This window comes from Lycium barbarum, chromosome 3, assembly GCF_019175385.1.
Source record: "Lycium barbarum isolate Lr01 chromosome 3, ASM1917538v2, whole genome shotgun sequence".
Taxonomy (NCBI): domain Eukaryota; kingdom Viridiplantae; phylum Streptophyta; class Magnoliopsida; order Solanales; family Solanaceae; genus Lycium; species Lycium barbarum.
Genome location: NC_083339.1, coordinates 134,398,091 through 134,413,388, shown reverse-complemented (window position 1 = coordinate 134,413,388; position 15,298 = coordinate 134,398,091). Strand labels below are relative to the sequence as shown.

At 34.6% G+C, this 15,298-nt stretch overlaps 1 protein-coding gene across 2 annotated transcripts; it reads left to right on the top strand.

The window, feature by feature from the left end:
- The first annotated feature begins 5,981 nt into the window (after positions 1-5,981).
- On the top strand, positions 5,982-10,762 carry LOC132632714 (TORTIFOLIA1-like protein 3). 2 transcript variants are annotated; one of them, XM_060348764.1, is made up of 5 exons: positions 5,982-7,010; positions 7,482-7,590; positions 8,197-8,759; positions 9,302-9,725; positions 10,330-10,762. In XM_060348764.1, the coding sequence occupies exons 1-5, from the start codon at positions 6,213-6,215 to the stop codon at positions 10,347-10,349; spliced, it is 1,914 nt and encodes a 637-aa protein (XP_060204747.1). In that variant the 5' UTR covers positions 5,982-6,212; the 3' UTR covers positions 10,350-10,762. The 2 variants fall into 2 exon arrangements, with proteins under 2 accessions (XP_060204747.1, XP_060204748.1); XM_060348765.1 differs by having other exon boundaries at positions 5,984-7,010; positions 9,302-9,746.
- The last annotated feature ends 4,536 nt before the right edge of the window (positions 10,763-15,298 follow it).

Genomic DNA, 15,298 nt, shown 5'->3' with positions numbered 1-15,298 from the left:
TAAAAGTGTCAAGATAATCAGTTGGAATGCAGCACATGATAAAACTATTTATTAGTGACACGGATATATTAGCCATGTGACAGTACCAACCCTACATTAAGTTGACCATATAATGATCTGAGCTAATAAAAATAAAAGAGCATCTCCCTGACAGTACTGAAAAAAATAATCCCATACAGTCAACCCACCGGAATAATTTTTCCATGCATAAGTGGAATAACCATTTCACCTAGCTAGTAGATGCAATGAGTACTATAGCTGATTTACTTTCCAAACCAAGAAATAACTAAGGTACGTAGATTAACATATATATGCTGACCATCGTAATTTAATCCTATTGTAATTAATTCTTCTTATTATGAATATTATTTGTTACCATCTTCAATATAATATGATAGTAGAAAAATATTATGATGAAATTAAATCAAAGATCTTAACACGGTGTGATAGCGATAGAGGATGTATATTTCTATTTCTTTATATATATATATATAGACACACACATCCGGTTTTCTTAACAGGAAGATTTTCTACACTTCTAGTTTTCCTTATACACAAAGGTTTCTAATATTCTCTATAAGTTATCCTATATTTCTTACTTTGGGCTAAAGCTACACTTTTTCTCAAAAAATCTTACATCATTAAGAGTATTACTATACCTGATATGTAATTTCTTTTACTTATCAGCTTTCATTGTGCGAGTTTATTTGCATGCCCAACTCAAAATATGTTTACGCTAACAAACGACACCTTAATTAATGTATAGAAGCTAACTCAATTTAATTTTCTTGGAACTCCTCACCAAGTACCAATAAATTTTTTAATGATAAAAACGTTTTCAGTTTGGTCGGAGTAGTTGACCTTTCAGAAATTGTGAGGTAAGATGTCGAAAAGAAACCTTAGCAGGTAAAAGTGAAGACAAGGATTGCATTTGGCTCTCGCAAGTCGCAGGATAGCAAACATAGGCACTGTGTAAGCGTAATTTTAGCCTTTTTGCCTTAATAGGTGGCTGTATCTTCATAGCAAAATTTCACGCTTCTCTGTGCATATTATGATTCAGCTAACGACGCAATACATTAAAAGTTCACAAGATCATCATAGACAGTTTGGGTGGTTAACCAATGAAAGGAATAAGAATTTACACCTTTATTTGGATTAGGAATCAATGGGCTATTCACTATTGTAATGATTTTCTCTAGAATGATTGTGATTCATAAACAATTTACATAAATTCTATAAATAATTTTAGGATCATGCAAGTTGCAATGTAACATTTTTCATATAAACTTATAATATCAATAATTTAGGCGAGAAAGCATATACCCGAACCAGTCATACCGTTCTTCTTGATTTGAATTGATTGTGAGCACTTAAGTTTGTGTTCTTGAGAAAAAATGCTCTCCCGTTTTTTACTATGTTCTTTTTCAGAATAGGTATAGATAGAGTTGCGATATTTTATTTTAAGGCAGAAAGGAGATCAGTTGTTATTGGACCTACCCTATCTGATAAGGGATCAACAGCAACCTCTTGTTAATTAACATATTAATTTCACTCTCAATCAAAGTGAAGTAAAGTTTTATCTAAAATAACTTCCCCAATCACCGATCGCAATTTAGCAATTTTATTATTAGCTTATTTAATATTCCAAAATAAAATAGGCCACGCATGGGCCATAACTAACAGTTATAACATAGAATAAAGATCTTTGTGGTATTTTAAATTGAATTAGATGAGGTTGATATATTTTCAAAACTTCAAATTAAAGGGGCTATATGAAATGATTAGTAAAAGTAACACTGCGGGGTTATTCAAAAACTTTGAATTCTCCAATTTCTTTGGATTACAGATAAAGGGATAGAACTGAATATATAGATAAGGAATCTTTTAAAATTACTCCGTACAAGTATTCCTTCCTTTTCTACGGTTGCTTACTTGCTTTGTTGACTTAAAGTTCTTAGCTTGTTTGTTCTGTATGAGCCAACAAGTAGTATATATTATTGCTAGTAGCGTAATTATGTTACAAATGGTACTGGGAGAAATATTTAAATGCCATGGGTGTTGGTAAGTAAAACGCGTTATTAATTATTAGAGTACTTTTTAATTAGTTTAACTATTTCTCTTTTTCCTACTTAATCATTGCTAATTCCTTAAATTTCTGAGAACTCTTTCCTTGAAAAGAGGGTCTCATCTTCTTTTCTTCATAGATAAAGATATGCTAACTTGAAATTGATGACTCATAATCTGTGTAAAGAGAGTTTTGGTAGGTGAACTGAAGATTGAGTTTGGTTCACCAAAAAAACCACAACTATCACACCATATTTTACTTATAAAACAGATCATGTGGATTCATAATTTGTATGAGCTTTTATAACGATCTCAAATTAAATATACAATAATAACTGAATTCACAATTAAATATATTTAAATATTTCATGAATTTCTTAATATAAATATAGTATATGCATAAAAATTACAAGCTCCACACACGTAAACTCATGCTAGGTCTGCCCCTACTTACAAAAGCTTCTATGTTATACAATACTACTACTACTTTGAGTTTCTTTTTCTTGTCCTTGGCCATATAATATGGTATTACTTTTTGGGCCTAACAATCAAGTATTATTAGCAGCTTTGAAGATTTTGTTCTCCTACTCTTGTCAATAAGCATGTCTACTCCAAGTTTATATACTGTAGTGAAATATAAAACAAATAACATTTTAGTTTTAAACTTTTAATGAGGATGTCGACTTAGTAATTATCCATGCTAAACTTGTGTTGAAAAATCTTCTTTGAATTTACATAACGATCATGCCTCGAGTATTCCTTCAGAAATATTAAGTCCCACTATTAAAAAAAATTCCCAAATTTGTTTTTGACTAATTAATTACTCAAAATGGTAAATTTGATGACGAGGATCTTTCTTTTTCAAGGTTAGAACGAGAATTGGGAGTGAAAGTATAAATATAGTAGACAATTGGGGGTTGCTTTTATTTTCCTATTGCGGAGGTGGTTGGTTTCCTACTTTCATGCTTTTTGTTTCAAGACTTAATTAAGCGAAGATTCGGAAAGGTCTTTCTGCCGCACTGATGTTGGCCACAATGACCCTAATGAGAGTAGCACAGTAAACTTGCATGGATATCTAAGACAAATTTAATAATTTATACTAAGTTAATGTCATTCCTATCCTTCCCTCCTAAAGTTTATCTTATTCGTTGTACATGTAAAGGTTATGATGGTCTTTTCATAGATGTGGCCAAATTTGAATCAAATTGGTGTGATAGTTTAGCAGCTCTCGAAAACGGAAAAGACTGTGTCTTAATGACGTTTGAACCAAAATTAACAGTGAGATTTAATCAAATGGGGAAAGCGCATAAAATGAAAACAAGTTATTGGTCCACTGATTAGCAAACAAGACTTAATCATGAAGAGGTAATGATGGGAGCAAGGCACTGTTACTTGTATGATACTCTTTTGACATGCTCACATCATTACTTTACTTCTAATTAACTACATTAACGAAATTCTCTTGGCTAACTTTTTTTTAGTTCCACTTATGTACAAAAATATATAAACATTTTCTACACTATTAATGCACTCTAGCAGGCTTCAGCAAGTTATTTAGTTCATTTTCTACGTATTTAAGTCAGATTTATAGCATGTTTGGCCAAGCCTGTGGAAAGTTAATGCTTATTTTAGAGAGTCAAGGCGTTTGACCAAGTTTCTAAGAAAACTAAAGTGTTTTTGATTTATAACAGAAGTATTTTTAAATTAATTAACCAATCACAAACTACAATTCGCTAAAAGTTTTTTTCTAAAATCACTTCTAATCAGAAGCATTTTTTCAATAAGTAGATTTTTGAAGGTCGGTCAATATAGACTACCTATTATTGTTGGTCATGACCTTAAGTTGATGGTGTAAAATATATATATAAAATGGACATAAAGTTAAAACTATTTTTTCCCACGATTTTTTTGCCCCGGACCACCTCATTTTTTGCCTATCTTAGGATTTCACCTTTCCTAGAGCAATGCTGACTGTATTATATAGGGTATGCCCTTATTGCTTGAAGTTTCACCTGATAATTAACGACCATAATGGGAATAGGTCGACTGGATTAGGGCATTTAATTTGCAATTATTATTGTATTACACATCTCCCAAAATAAAAATAGGAGATTAATCTGTAACAAATGGAGTATTAGAAACATTATGCTAAATGTGTGACTAACATTTATAAAATATAAACAGTCTGTCATGAACTAGATCATGATAATTCAAGCTGGATTGTTTCGTTGAAGAAACTGAAGTGACAGAGGAAAATGAGTTGTAATAAAGTTCAACTAAAACACTAGACGAAACCTCTATTGATTAACAAAGAAAAATAAAGTTCAACTAAAACACTAGACGAAACCACTATATATCGATTAATTCGTGACCTTTTAAATACTGAACTATCCTCCTCCTCATGCTTTATTTAATATTTGCTAAGACTATTATAGGATTGAATCAACAAGATCAGTTCTCTTATGTACTGATTCTTTTTAATTTAAGTTGCCTTTAGCAAAAAACATAAAAAAGAATTTATCTCTATCGTGACAACAATGGTAAGGTAAATATTTATCAGTACCTAATATTTATATCAAATAGATAATAATATGACATATGTCTTCTATATAAATTTTTTTAACTCTCTCCATTCATTTTTACTTGTTCATAATTGACTTTACACTTCCTTTAAGAAAATAATAAATGAGTGCATATTTTACTATAGTGCTCATCATGACTATTAGCATTTCAAAAAATCTTGAAAGATAATTTGGGAATTAGTAGTTGACGTTATGGTTAAAACAATTAAAAAAAAAGCTCATTTTTTTCTTGATAAGCTAAAGTGAACAAGTAAAAGTGAAAATTTATTGTAGTTTAATGAAAAAATTAATGTGAACTATGAAGTATCACCTAATTACGCTTAATTAATGTGAATTTTCAACTTATTTATTACTTAACCATAACAAAGTATATTAATTTGATTTATAGGGATAAGTTTTCACCATAACTAAAGAGTAAACTTTTGGTTTTTGAATGGTAGGTAAACAAAGTTTGTGCTAAAAGATTTTCACGCAACTCAAAATGCACACGCTTGAACTTGATTTCATCGAAAATTGCCTTGTTTGCCGGTTTTTTATCACAGTTTTTGTGCAATTGATTTTATTTTTTATCACTAGTGATTAAACAGAACCTCCACTAAGAATGTCCAACCCAAACCTATTAAACAAACAAATTACTTTATTTAATTTACCATTTCTTTTAATCAAGTACACCCTCGTTAAATTATCTATCATACTTACTAAAAATAATTATCTCAAGTTATTTGTAATTTTAAAAGTACAAGGCACAATTAATTTTTTTTCTTCTATATATCTTTAGTAGAATTTTGTCATTCATGGAGATGACATATAAATAGAATAAATATTTAATGGAGATAAATTATAACTTAAACATAATAAGGGTAAAGTAATCAAACCCCTTCTAATTAATACTCCCTCCGTTCAGTTTTACTTGTCCAATTTACTAAAAATAGATGTCCACTTTTACTTATCCAGTTTAGAACAAGAGATATATAATTTACTAATTCATACCAATATATTAACCTTATTATTAATTATTGTATTGGAAAACTTCAACAAATTGTTAGTGATTGAATAATTTTTAAAATATGTTTAATTAATTTATATCATTAAATGACTTAGTAACAATTATGAATGATATTATAAAATTATCATTTTATTTATGGATCCATGTGCGAAATTAATATAGGACAAGTAAAAATTAACATAGAGAGTAAAACACAGTACGACAATGATTATCAAACGAATAAAAGGAGGGAAATCGTCAAATGGCGCGACGGTTGCCTTTTACGACGCCGTACGATACTCGGATAGCCACAGGATGTCGGTTACTGGGTTAACAGTTAACACACAGTCAAACTCAATTAACGGCTTCTCTACAGTTCCACTCTCTCTATAAAAAAAAACCGAAAAGAGAGAGAGAAAGCAAATCCATAAGCATAACAACACATAAAAAAGATACCCGCCACCGCCGGCCGCTGCGATGCTGCCTTATATACCTCCAGCACCACCACCACTACATTAACTCCGTTATACCAATTTCCACGTCAATTACCATTCCCAAACATCATCAATTGTCGGTTGAAAATGTCGGTCCACAGTAAGCAAAACCAAACACGTGACATGAAACACCGAGTACTCACATGTCTCCACAAGCTTTCCGACCGAGACACACATTCCTCAGCAGCAGCTGAACTCGAATCCATCGCTAAAACACTTTCACCTGAAACAATCCCACCTTTCGTTTCCTCAATTGCCACAACTGACTCTTCAGACAAATCACCTGTCCGTAAACAATGTCTCAAACTAATCTCTCTTCTCTCCGAACAACACGGCGACTCTCTCTCTCCTCATCTCTCTAAACTCCTCACCGCCGTCGTACGCCGCTTACGTGACCCTGACTCCGCCGTACGCGCCGCGTGCGTCGGCGCGTGTGCGTCGATTTCGTCACATTTGACTAAACCTCCGTTTCCTTCGATTATTAAGCCGTTTTTAGAAGCGCTTTTTACTGAACAGGAAATGAATTCTCAGATCGGAGCTGCCTTGTGTTTGGCGGCATGTATTGAGGGGTCACCAGATCCGGATATTGTTTGTTTAAGGAAGTCGTTGCCGAGATTTGAGAAGTTGCTTAAGAGTGAGAGCTTTAAAGCGAAGGCAGCATTGCTTACAATGATTGGTAGTGTGATCGCTGTTGGAGGAGCTAATGGGCAGCAGATTGTGAGGAATTTGGTGCCGTATTTGGTGGAATTTGTGAGTAGTGATGATTGGGCGGCTAGGAAAGCCAGTGCTGAGGCTTTGTTGAGGCTCGCCGTAGTCGAGGGAGATGCTTTATCTGAGTTTAAAGCATCTTGCTTGAAGACTTTCGAGGCAAAACGATTTGATAAGGTTTGTCCAATTACACTCAATTATATTTCCTCTTTTGATTCTTTGCTGATTTGGATTCAGTTTGATTTACTCCCTCAGTTCATTTTTTACTTTGTCAACTATACTAAAAATAGATATTCACTTTTACTTGACCAATTTGGAAAACCAAGAGGTAATTTGCCATCTCATACATGTTTTACCTTACTATTAATTATTGGGTTGGAAATTTCAAGGAATTGTTAGTGGTTGCACACTTTTTAAAGTATGTTTGGTCGATTTCAATTATTTAGAGGATTTATATAACTTAGGAGTTAGGGGTGATATAGTAAAATTGTAATTTTATTTATTGCTCGGGGTGTGCCAATTCAAATATGGACAAGTAAAAATGGACGAAGGGAGTACTTGTTTAAAATTGACTCAGCATTGCTTGTTTTGGTACCATATGTATGCAATTTTGCCTGATAATTAAAGATGATTGATTAAATTGTACAGGTAAAAGCAGTGAGGGAAACAATGAATCAAATGTTGGAGGCATGGAAGGGAATCCCTGATTTATCTGATAATGGTTCCCCTCTTCCCGAGTCAAATTCCTCTTCCAAAGGTATTTACTTTACCAGCTTTTCACCCTATCTTTACTCTAATGTAGATATTTAGGTTATTAACTCCGACTAATTACTTTTGGTGCATCTTGTCGGGTTTAGGATCGTCTTTTTTCCCAGGTTAAACAGTAGTTTATGTACTGTGTCTGCCTCCTAGTTCCTTATTTTGTGTCCTTTTGATCAATTTGTTGGGTTTTTAAGCATCCGCCAGTCAAGAATATTGTTACGTTTTAATTTTTCCCCAAATTATGATATACATTTTTAATTTACCTTTTTCCTAATTTTTTCTTCCGTGGAGGATATGTTAACCCTTGAGTTTTCTGATTTGGTTTCTCTTGTGCTAAATGACGGATTATGTATGCAAGTGGTTGGATGTTAGTACTCTGTTCCGTATTTCCTTTTTCTTCCCTTTGTTCATTCATCATGAGGTCTTTTGCTACTGCTCTCTATTTATCGTATATGCTGATGTTGTTTTATCTCAATTTAGTTTAGTTGCTTTTTTTTTCATGAGGTAGCCTAGTAAATTACCAAATTTTTGACTTTTCTATACTCATTGCTTGTGAAACTGAATCAATTAGTATTTATCCTGTGTTGTGTCCTCGAAATAGAAAATGCAAGTGATGGACGTTACCCGCCTGGTTTGAAGACTTCCAGAGCTGTGAGCTCCAGTACTCCTAGTGTAAGAAGGCCGGCTAACAAGTCATCTGTAGCAGATAATTCCACTGCTCCTGCAGCCCAAAAAGGTCGTCCTCTGGACAGCACTGAAAAGAAATCAGGTCCAGCAATCTTTCGCAAACTTGATCGGAAGAAGCCGTGGAAAGTTGATGTTTCTGCTCCTCATGTTTCTTCTGGGGCCATCGCTTCAAAGGATTATCACCAAAACAAAGACGGGATACAGTTGGGCAAAGACGAGGAGTTGGAAGCAAATACAAGACCTGCAGTCAAACGTACTCTTTTCAGTAAGATCACTAATGAAACCAGGAATGCTGTGGGGAAGGCTGGATCTCGTGTGGTTCCATATCAAGATGAGATATCAGAATCTACTGTAGTTGTGAGCAATGAAACTGGAGATCTGTGTAGGAACCCGAAAGATTGTGAAGATCTCTCTCTGATCCGGAAACAACTTGTTCAAATTGAAACTCAGCAGTCCAATTTGTTAGAGCTTCTCCAGGTAATTTTCTAATATTTGACGATGTTCCGCTTCTATGATTTCGATTCATGAATGAAAGTATCAGTCCAAAAAAATGAAATACTACGAAATATCACTAATATACATCAAGTTCCTGCACTTATTTTATGTTTAATGCCAGAGTTATTATCCTAGCTTCCCAAGATATAATATATACTGACAAGCATGAAATACAAAAAGAAGAAATATAATGAATCCATGTTTACTACCTATTTCTTACGCGGCAACATATGCTTTTACTTCAATGGATTGAATCGTCCAAATGCCCAAACTTATGACTTTCTCCGATCTTATATTAGTTCCTCTGGATCTTGATTAAAAACATATAATCCTATATTAGTTCCTTTGGATCAAAATGCCTCTATTTGGATCAATTTCAGCATCAGTATGGGAAGGATCTTTTAACTAATATATTGAGGTTATAGAAATGCTCTTGATCATTATTTCATAAATCTTACTCCTGATTAGTCCATAGATGCTTCCTAGTATATTTCTCTAACTTTTTCCTCTCTTTGTTTATGTAGAAATTTATGGGGAGCTCGCAAAGTGGCATGCATTCTCTGGAGAGACGTGTTCATGGTCTGGAGCTGGCATTAGATGAGATCTCATTTGACTTGGCTATGTCAACTGGAAGGATGTCAAATACCGACTCTGCAGTCATGTGTTGCAAGCTACCAGGTGCAGAATTCTTGACTTCTAAACTTTGGAAGAGAACAGCAGGTCGCCCTGCAACTTCACACTTCTCTGCTTCTGCTGGAACCTCATCAGCAGGTGTAATAAGCAATGTAGCTGGTGAGCTAGGAAATGGTGAAAGATTTAAGTTGGAGAATAGGAGATATCAGCTCCACAGTAGTCGGGGGTTTATTGTGAACCCATTAGCCGAAATTCATGGTGATGCCCAGGGAATTTCTGAACCTTCAGTTGGAGTTTCAAGAAGTTCGCGAAATGGTGTGTGATAGTTTATGTCAGGTACTTTATAAATATCTGATTGTTTTGCGATTAATATCCAGCTTGTATAGAAGAGAACCTGGAAGTTGTGCTTGGGATGCAATAGTCACGTATATGGATAAAATTTTGTACTCATAGGGACTTGGGTGCATAGTCAGTTTCTGGTCCTAAATTGTGCTACCCTTCCCTGAGCATGACGTGCTTTCAGGGAAGGGAACGCCCTGAGAGAATTATGACCACACAGAACACTTCCTTTCGTCATTACTTTGTAACAACCAACTGTAGTGTCCTCCTTTAATCCACTTCCCATTATTTTTCATGTGAGGTGTTGTTGGGAAGGTTGCAATAAGCGTTTATAATAAATGCACACTGGGGAGTGGGGATATCAAAGAAAATCTGCAGTTTTTAGTAATACATAGATTACACGTTTACATTTTTATTACTTGGGTCCTCGGCCCTGGATCTTGTGTGCTTACTACTAGTGGTCCTCTTAAAAATATACAAAAGACATGGCTGTTAATATGTCTACACAATTCTTCACAAATATTTCTTGACTCGAGGAACATACACTGAAACTGTTTTCCATGGTTGCTTCTGTTTCCAGACTTTGGAGACTCAGTTTAATACTCAATTCAGCTTGGACTCTGAGCATTGTAGTAGGATGTAAAAATGAAGCAGGAAGCAGTTTCTTACTCGAAGTACTACTATATTGTGCATTTCGGCCATGGTTATTCACTCAGAAAGCTTTGCCAAGTCTATAACCTACCGCAGATCATTTCTGCAAACTTCCATCAGAATTACTTTTTACCTTTTTGAGTCTACGTTTTGATATTTCAAAGAAGAACAGATATTGAGGAAAGGATAGCCAGACCACTATATGGCTTGTCTAATATGAAAGTTGGCGTTGTATAGAAGGATATTTCGTTTATATCATTTTTTTTTTCTTTCTAAGAATTAGTTTCTATTCTTTTTGATGCATTGTGATTAAACTGTTTGAAATGATATCAGAATATGTAAATGGTTGTTGCCAATGTCTATATTCATGATGCCATGCTACGTCAACCTTCTGGAGTCCAATTAAGTAGCCCCTTTTTTTGGCGGCTGCAGGGGGCGCCAGAAGAGAGGAGGAGGACAGTGAGAATCGAACTCACACATGTTGTGTGGAAAAATATCACAAATTTCACAGGTACAACTAAACTACAGGACATTTAGATATAGTCAAAATGTTAGACCAAACTCATCCTGATTTCTTACCAAATCGAAGTGCTGTGAGATAAATGTGTTGTTTCTACAAGCCTGAAAAAGTCTGGACTAACTCTCTTTTAAAAGAAGTCAATATCCTGTGTGGTTTGTGAGCTATCGCATAAGAGATAGGTTTACCCTGTGTGCGCTTAAAGGATAGCGGCTGCGGGTTTTTCATGTCATAAAAAAAAAAGAAAAAAAAAAAAACAATATTTCCGGCGGTCGTCCCAACAATGAGAGCGATGACCTTTTCCATCAAATTACCACTACTGAAATTCAACCAACCAGACGGCTTTCATCAATACAAATTATAATTATTCTTAATTAGCGAGAGCAGTCATAATTCAACTCACCACGGGGCCAATCAAATGGCTAGAACCTTGCTTGCAGGGGCGGGCGGGGTACAGTGTTAAAGGGGATTCGAGTAAAGGTAGATATTATTAATTGCGAATCCACATACATAAATAAGCGAACGGTTCAGTGATAATGCAGGGGCTATAGAAGTTCTCTCTTTCCATAGATGTGGGTTCGACACTCCACCAGTGCCTATGTTTTTTTTGTTTTTTTGTTATAATAAGCAAAGATTCTTTTTTAATTCACTTTTTAAAATTAGAAGAACGCATAAATTGAACTCGGGCAGTTCTTTTTCTTTGGGGTAACTTTTTCCCCTTTTGCTATCATACATAATATTACACAGAATTTCTTTTAACACTTTATATTTTAAAAACAAAATATAAAATTGACAAATTAATAAGCAAAAAGCAAACCGAATTCTCCCGATACTTGCTGTTATCATTCATTCATCGTTTTCTTTCACAGAACCAAACCCAAAATTAGATTTTCAAAATATATTAAATATTGATACTTGTTCGTTAGGATATTCGGGACAAGGTGGGAGTGGCCTCGGTGGAAGACAAGATGCGAGAAGCGAGATTGAGATGGTTTGGGCATGTGAAGAGGAGAGACACGGATGCCCCAGTGCGGAGGTGTGAGAGGTTGGCCATGGATGGTTTCAGACGAGGTAGGGGTAGGCCAAAGAAGTATTGGGGAGAGGTAATTAGACACGACATGGCGCAGTTACAGCTTACCGAGGACATGACCTTAGATAGGAGGGTTTGGAGGACCCATATTAGGGTAGAAGGCTAGTAGATAGTCTCATTACCCTGCCTTATTAATAGTCGCATTATCGTAGTATAATTTCTTGTGCTCTAATTTATGCTATTATGCTATTATCTGTTATTTCCTGTGCTTTGATTATTCTATGTTATCTGTGTCGCTTGCGTTACTTCATTTCCATATCGCTTTGAATCTCTTAGCCGTATCTGACCTCTTTTTATGTTTTTATTGAGTCGAGGGTCTCTCGGAAACAGCCATCCTACCTTGGTAGGAGTAAGGTCTGCGTACACTCTATCCTCCCCAGACCCCACGTTGTGGGATTTCACTGGGTTGTTGTTGTTGTTGTTGTTGATACTTGTTCGTTAGTTTGATGGTTGTTATCAGGGGTGGCTCAAGGGTTTGCTTTAGCTCTCCAAACTTTTGAGGCCCCAAAATTTTTACGAATGAATTTTATGATTTTATTTTTTCTTAGACAATATTGAAGATTGTAAAAAGAAGTACAAAATTTATATAATAGAAGAAGGGAAAAAACTATCTACTTTTTAAGAGAAATATTTTAGAACTTTGAACTAAATTACTCAAAATCTTCATATTATTCAATAAAGTTTTTACAACCACATCTAAAGTAATGTATTTAAAACACATGACTAAGATTTTATTAACTTTAATTAATCCTCACTATTGTAAATATTAATAATAATGTTACTATGTGAAGTAAATGCAACAATTATTAAAAAAAAAAAAAAAAAGGCAAGACTAATTTTTATTTTTTTAATTTTTTTATGAATGTGTATATATTTAAGGTCTTGGATTAAAATTTAGTTTTAAGCCATTAGTTTTATTGAGACGCCCTTGGTTATTATACATTAGCTTGAAGTCGATGTCCTGCCTTAAAATTCCGAATCCCCAAACCTCAAATACTGGCTCCGTCTCTACTTGCTTGTATACCTTTTTTATATATCTAGTTGTAGAGCTGTAGTTCTAGTTGCATACTGGTCAAATGTGTTGCAAGTTCTAGTTGCATACTGGTCAAATGTGTTGCAAGAAATGGATTAGGCGTCTCATATTTGAGAAATTATTAGACAATCCATATAGTTATTGAAGACTTGGTGGTGAACATTGAAATAAAAAAGATGACGGCAAACTAGGGAATGGAAGAAAGGGAGAATAGTTGAAGGAAAGAAAATAAACAAGGAAATGCAGAGTAATTCAGCCACCTTTTGGTTAGAAACAAGAAAATAAATGGAGAGTAAACTTTTTTCTTTAGGTTTGGGTAGAAAACAAGAAAAGAAAGGAATAGAATTTGACGTTTCTTTCAAGAATTTAAAATTGTCGGTCCAAGAGGAAAATGATTCCCTCCTTTATTTTCTTCCCTCATTTTCTACTCAAACCCAATCAATAGAAGGGATCCTTCTTTTCTCTTGCTTTCTTTAGTTTCCAGAAAAATTCTCTTGCTTTCTTTAGTTTCCAGAAAAAGCACAAGGGAACAATCGGTTACAGCTGATTGTATAATTATTGTATAATTTCAATTCACGCATACGAATTTCAAACATCATTCCAACTCCATTGTTAAGGGTCATGCGCTGCTATAATTAAATAGGTATCTCGAATTACAACTCCACAATTATGTGGCCAGCAACAAAGGACAAAATGTAAGTCATACTCGTGTTGAAGTTATTGCAAATGTAAGTCATACTCGTGTTGAAGTTATTGCATCATAGAACTTATAGCATGACCGCAGCTAGCAACGCGACGTAAAAGTGTAGGACTTCCAAAACCGTTATTCTTGCTGCTGCAGGACTTTAGATCCTTCCTTCTCATTCTTCTACAAGAAGAAAATGCTCCATATTAGATAGCTGACTAGTACAGCTAAAAGTTCAGTAAATGACTTTGCAATGATGGAAACAGTGTTTAATATTCAGATGGCAATATTAACATATAATCATCTAGGAAGAGAGATTTAACATCAACACTGAATAAGGAAAAGCAAATACTAAAAAAGTTAACCAGCAGAATGCAGAAGAAAAAGCAAAGAGCACACAGGACTTATAGCCATAAACTGGAGGGGTTATAGTTCAACTTTCATGAGATTTGGCACGGTCACCACAGTTGTAGAAGTAATAAAAACCACCAATGATGGATGGTCCAGTTTTACTTGAGATGGTAACACAGATTCACCTTTGGGGCAACCGTACTTACAAATGAAATGAAATGACATTAGACATCAACGATTCTTCTAGAACAACTTGTATTCATCGTTCAATTTTCAAACACAGTTTTGCTAATCTGTCAGAAGTTAGCAGTAGTTGATAGGAAAGAACAGAACAAGAAACTATCCAACTATACCAGCACAGAACAATTATGGGATAGAACTAAAGACATATTTAGGCTAACGGGAGTGTAGGTAAGTAGTTCATGCTTGAAAACACACACTATAGTCGCACCCAAACCCAACATCTTCTGAGTACTGAAGCAAGAAGTGCCCACCCCAATGCAACATACGAGCTACTGCTTTCGTGCTCCAATAATTGGTAGTCTGGCATTAGATACTATCCTTAATTATACTCATAGAAAAGACTGAAATAGGAACAACAATAACCTTGAATCTTATATGAGCTGCAGAATATATTGACCATGAGTTTAACTAATCTCCTATAGCTGTTTTGAGCTGCAGAATAATCTCACATCCTTTTTCCAGTTTTGTGGGAAAGCTAATGATTTGTAGAAACATCGGAAACTCTTCCAATTTACATCCAGTAGTTCAATGACAATAAAAGGCAAGCATTTCTTGGGTTTTACATGTTCATGTTATATAAACACTACATCTCCCATCAATCATAACACAAATAAATGAGTGATAATTACATATTCCAGTCATATAATCACACAAGAGATAGCTAAAATGGCTATAACATTTAATTGTCGCCAGAGTACAAGTAGATACACGTAAAAGGCTTCTGAATATTAAGGACTATTACAATTTAGAGCTGAACAATCGCCACTAAAATGTGACGCTAATTTCAAACGGGTAAAAGTAAAAACAATTGGAGTCAGAGAAATAAAAAGGCGATCTTCCTTTATAAATTAACTGTTGATCTCGTTTAAATTGGATGAGGAAAAGAGGTTTTTAGGGTTTATGAAACAAAGAAATCAGAAAGAGAGATAAGTATGAGGATGAAGAGTGAATACCGATTGGCGGTTATGCCAAGAGAGAC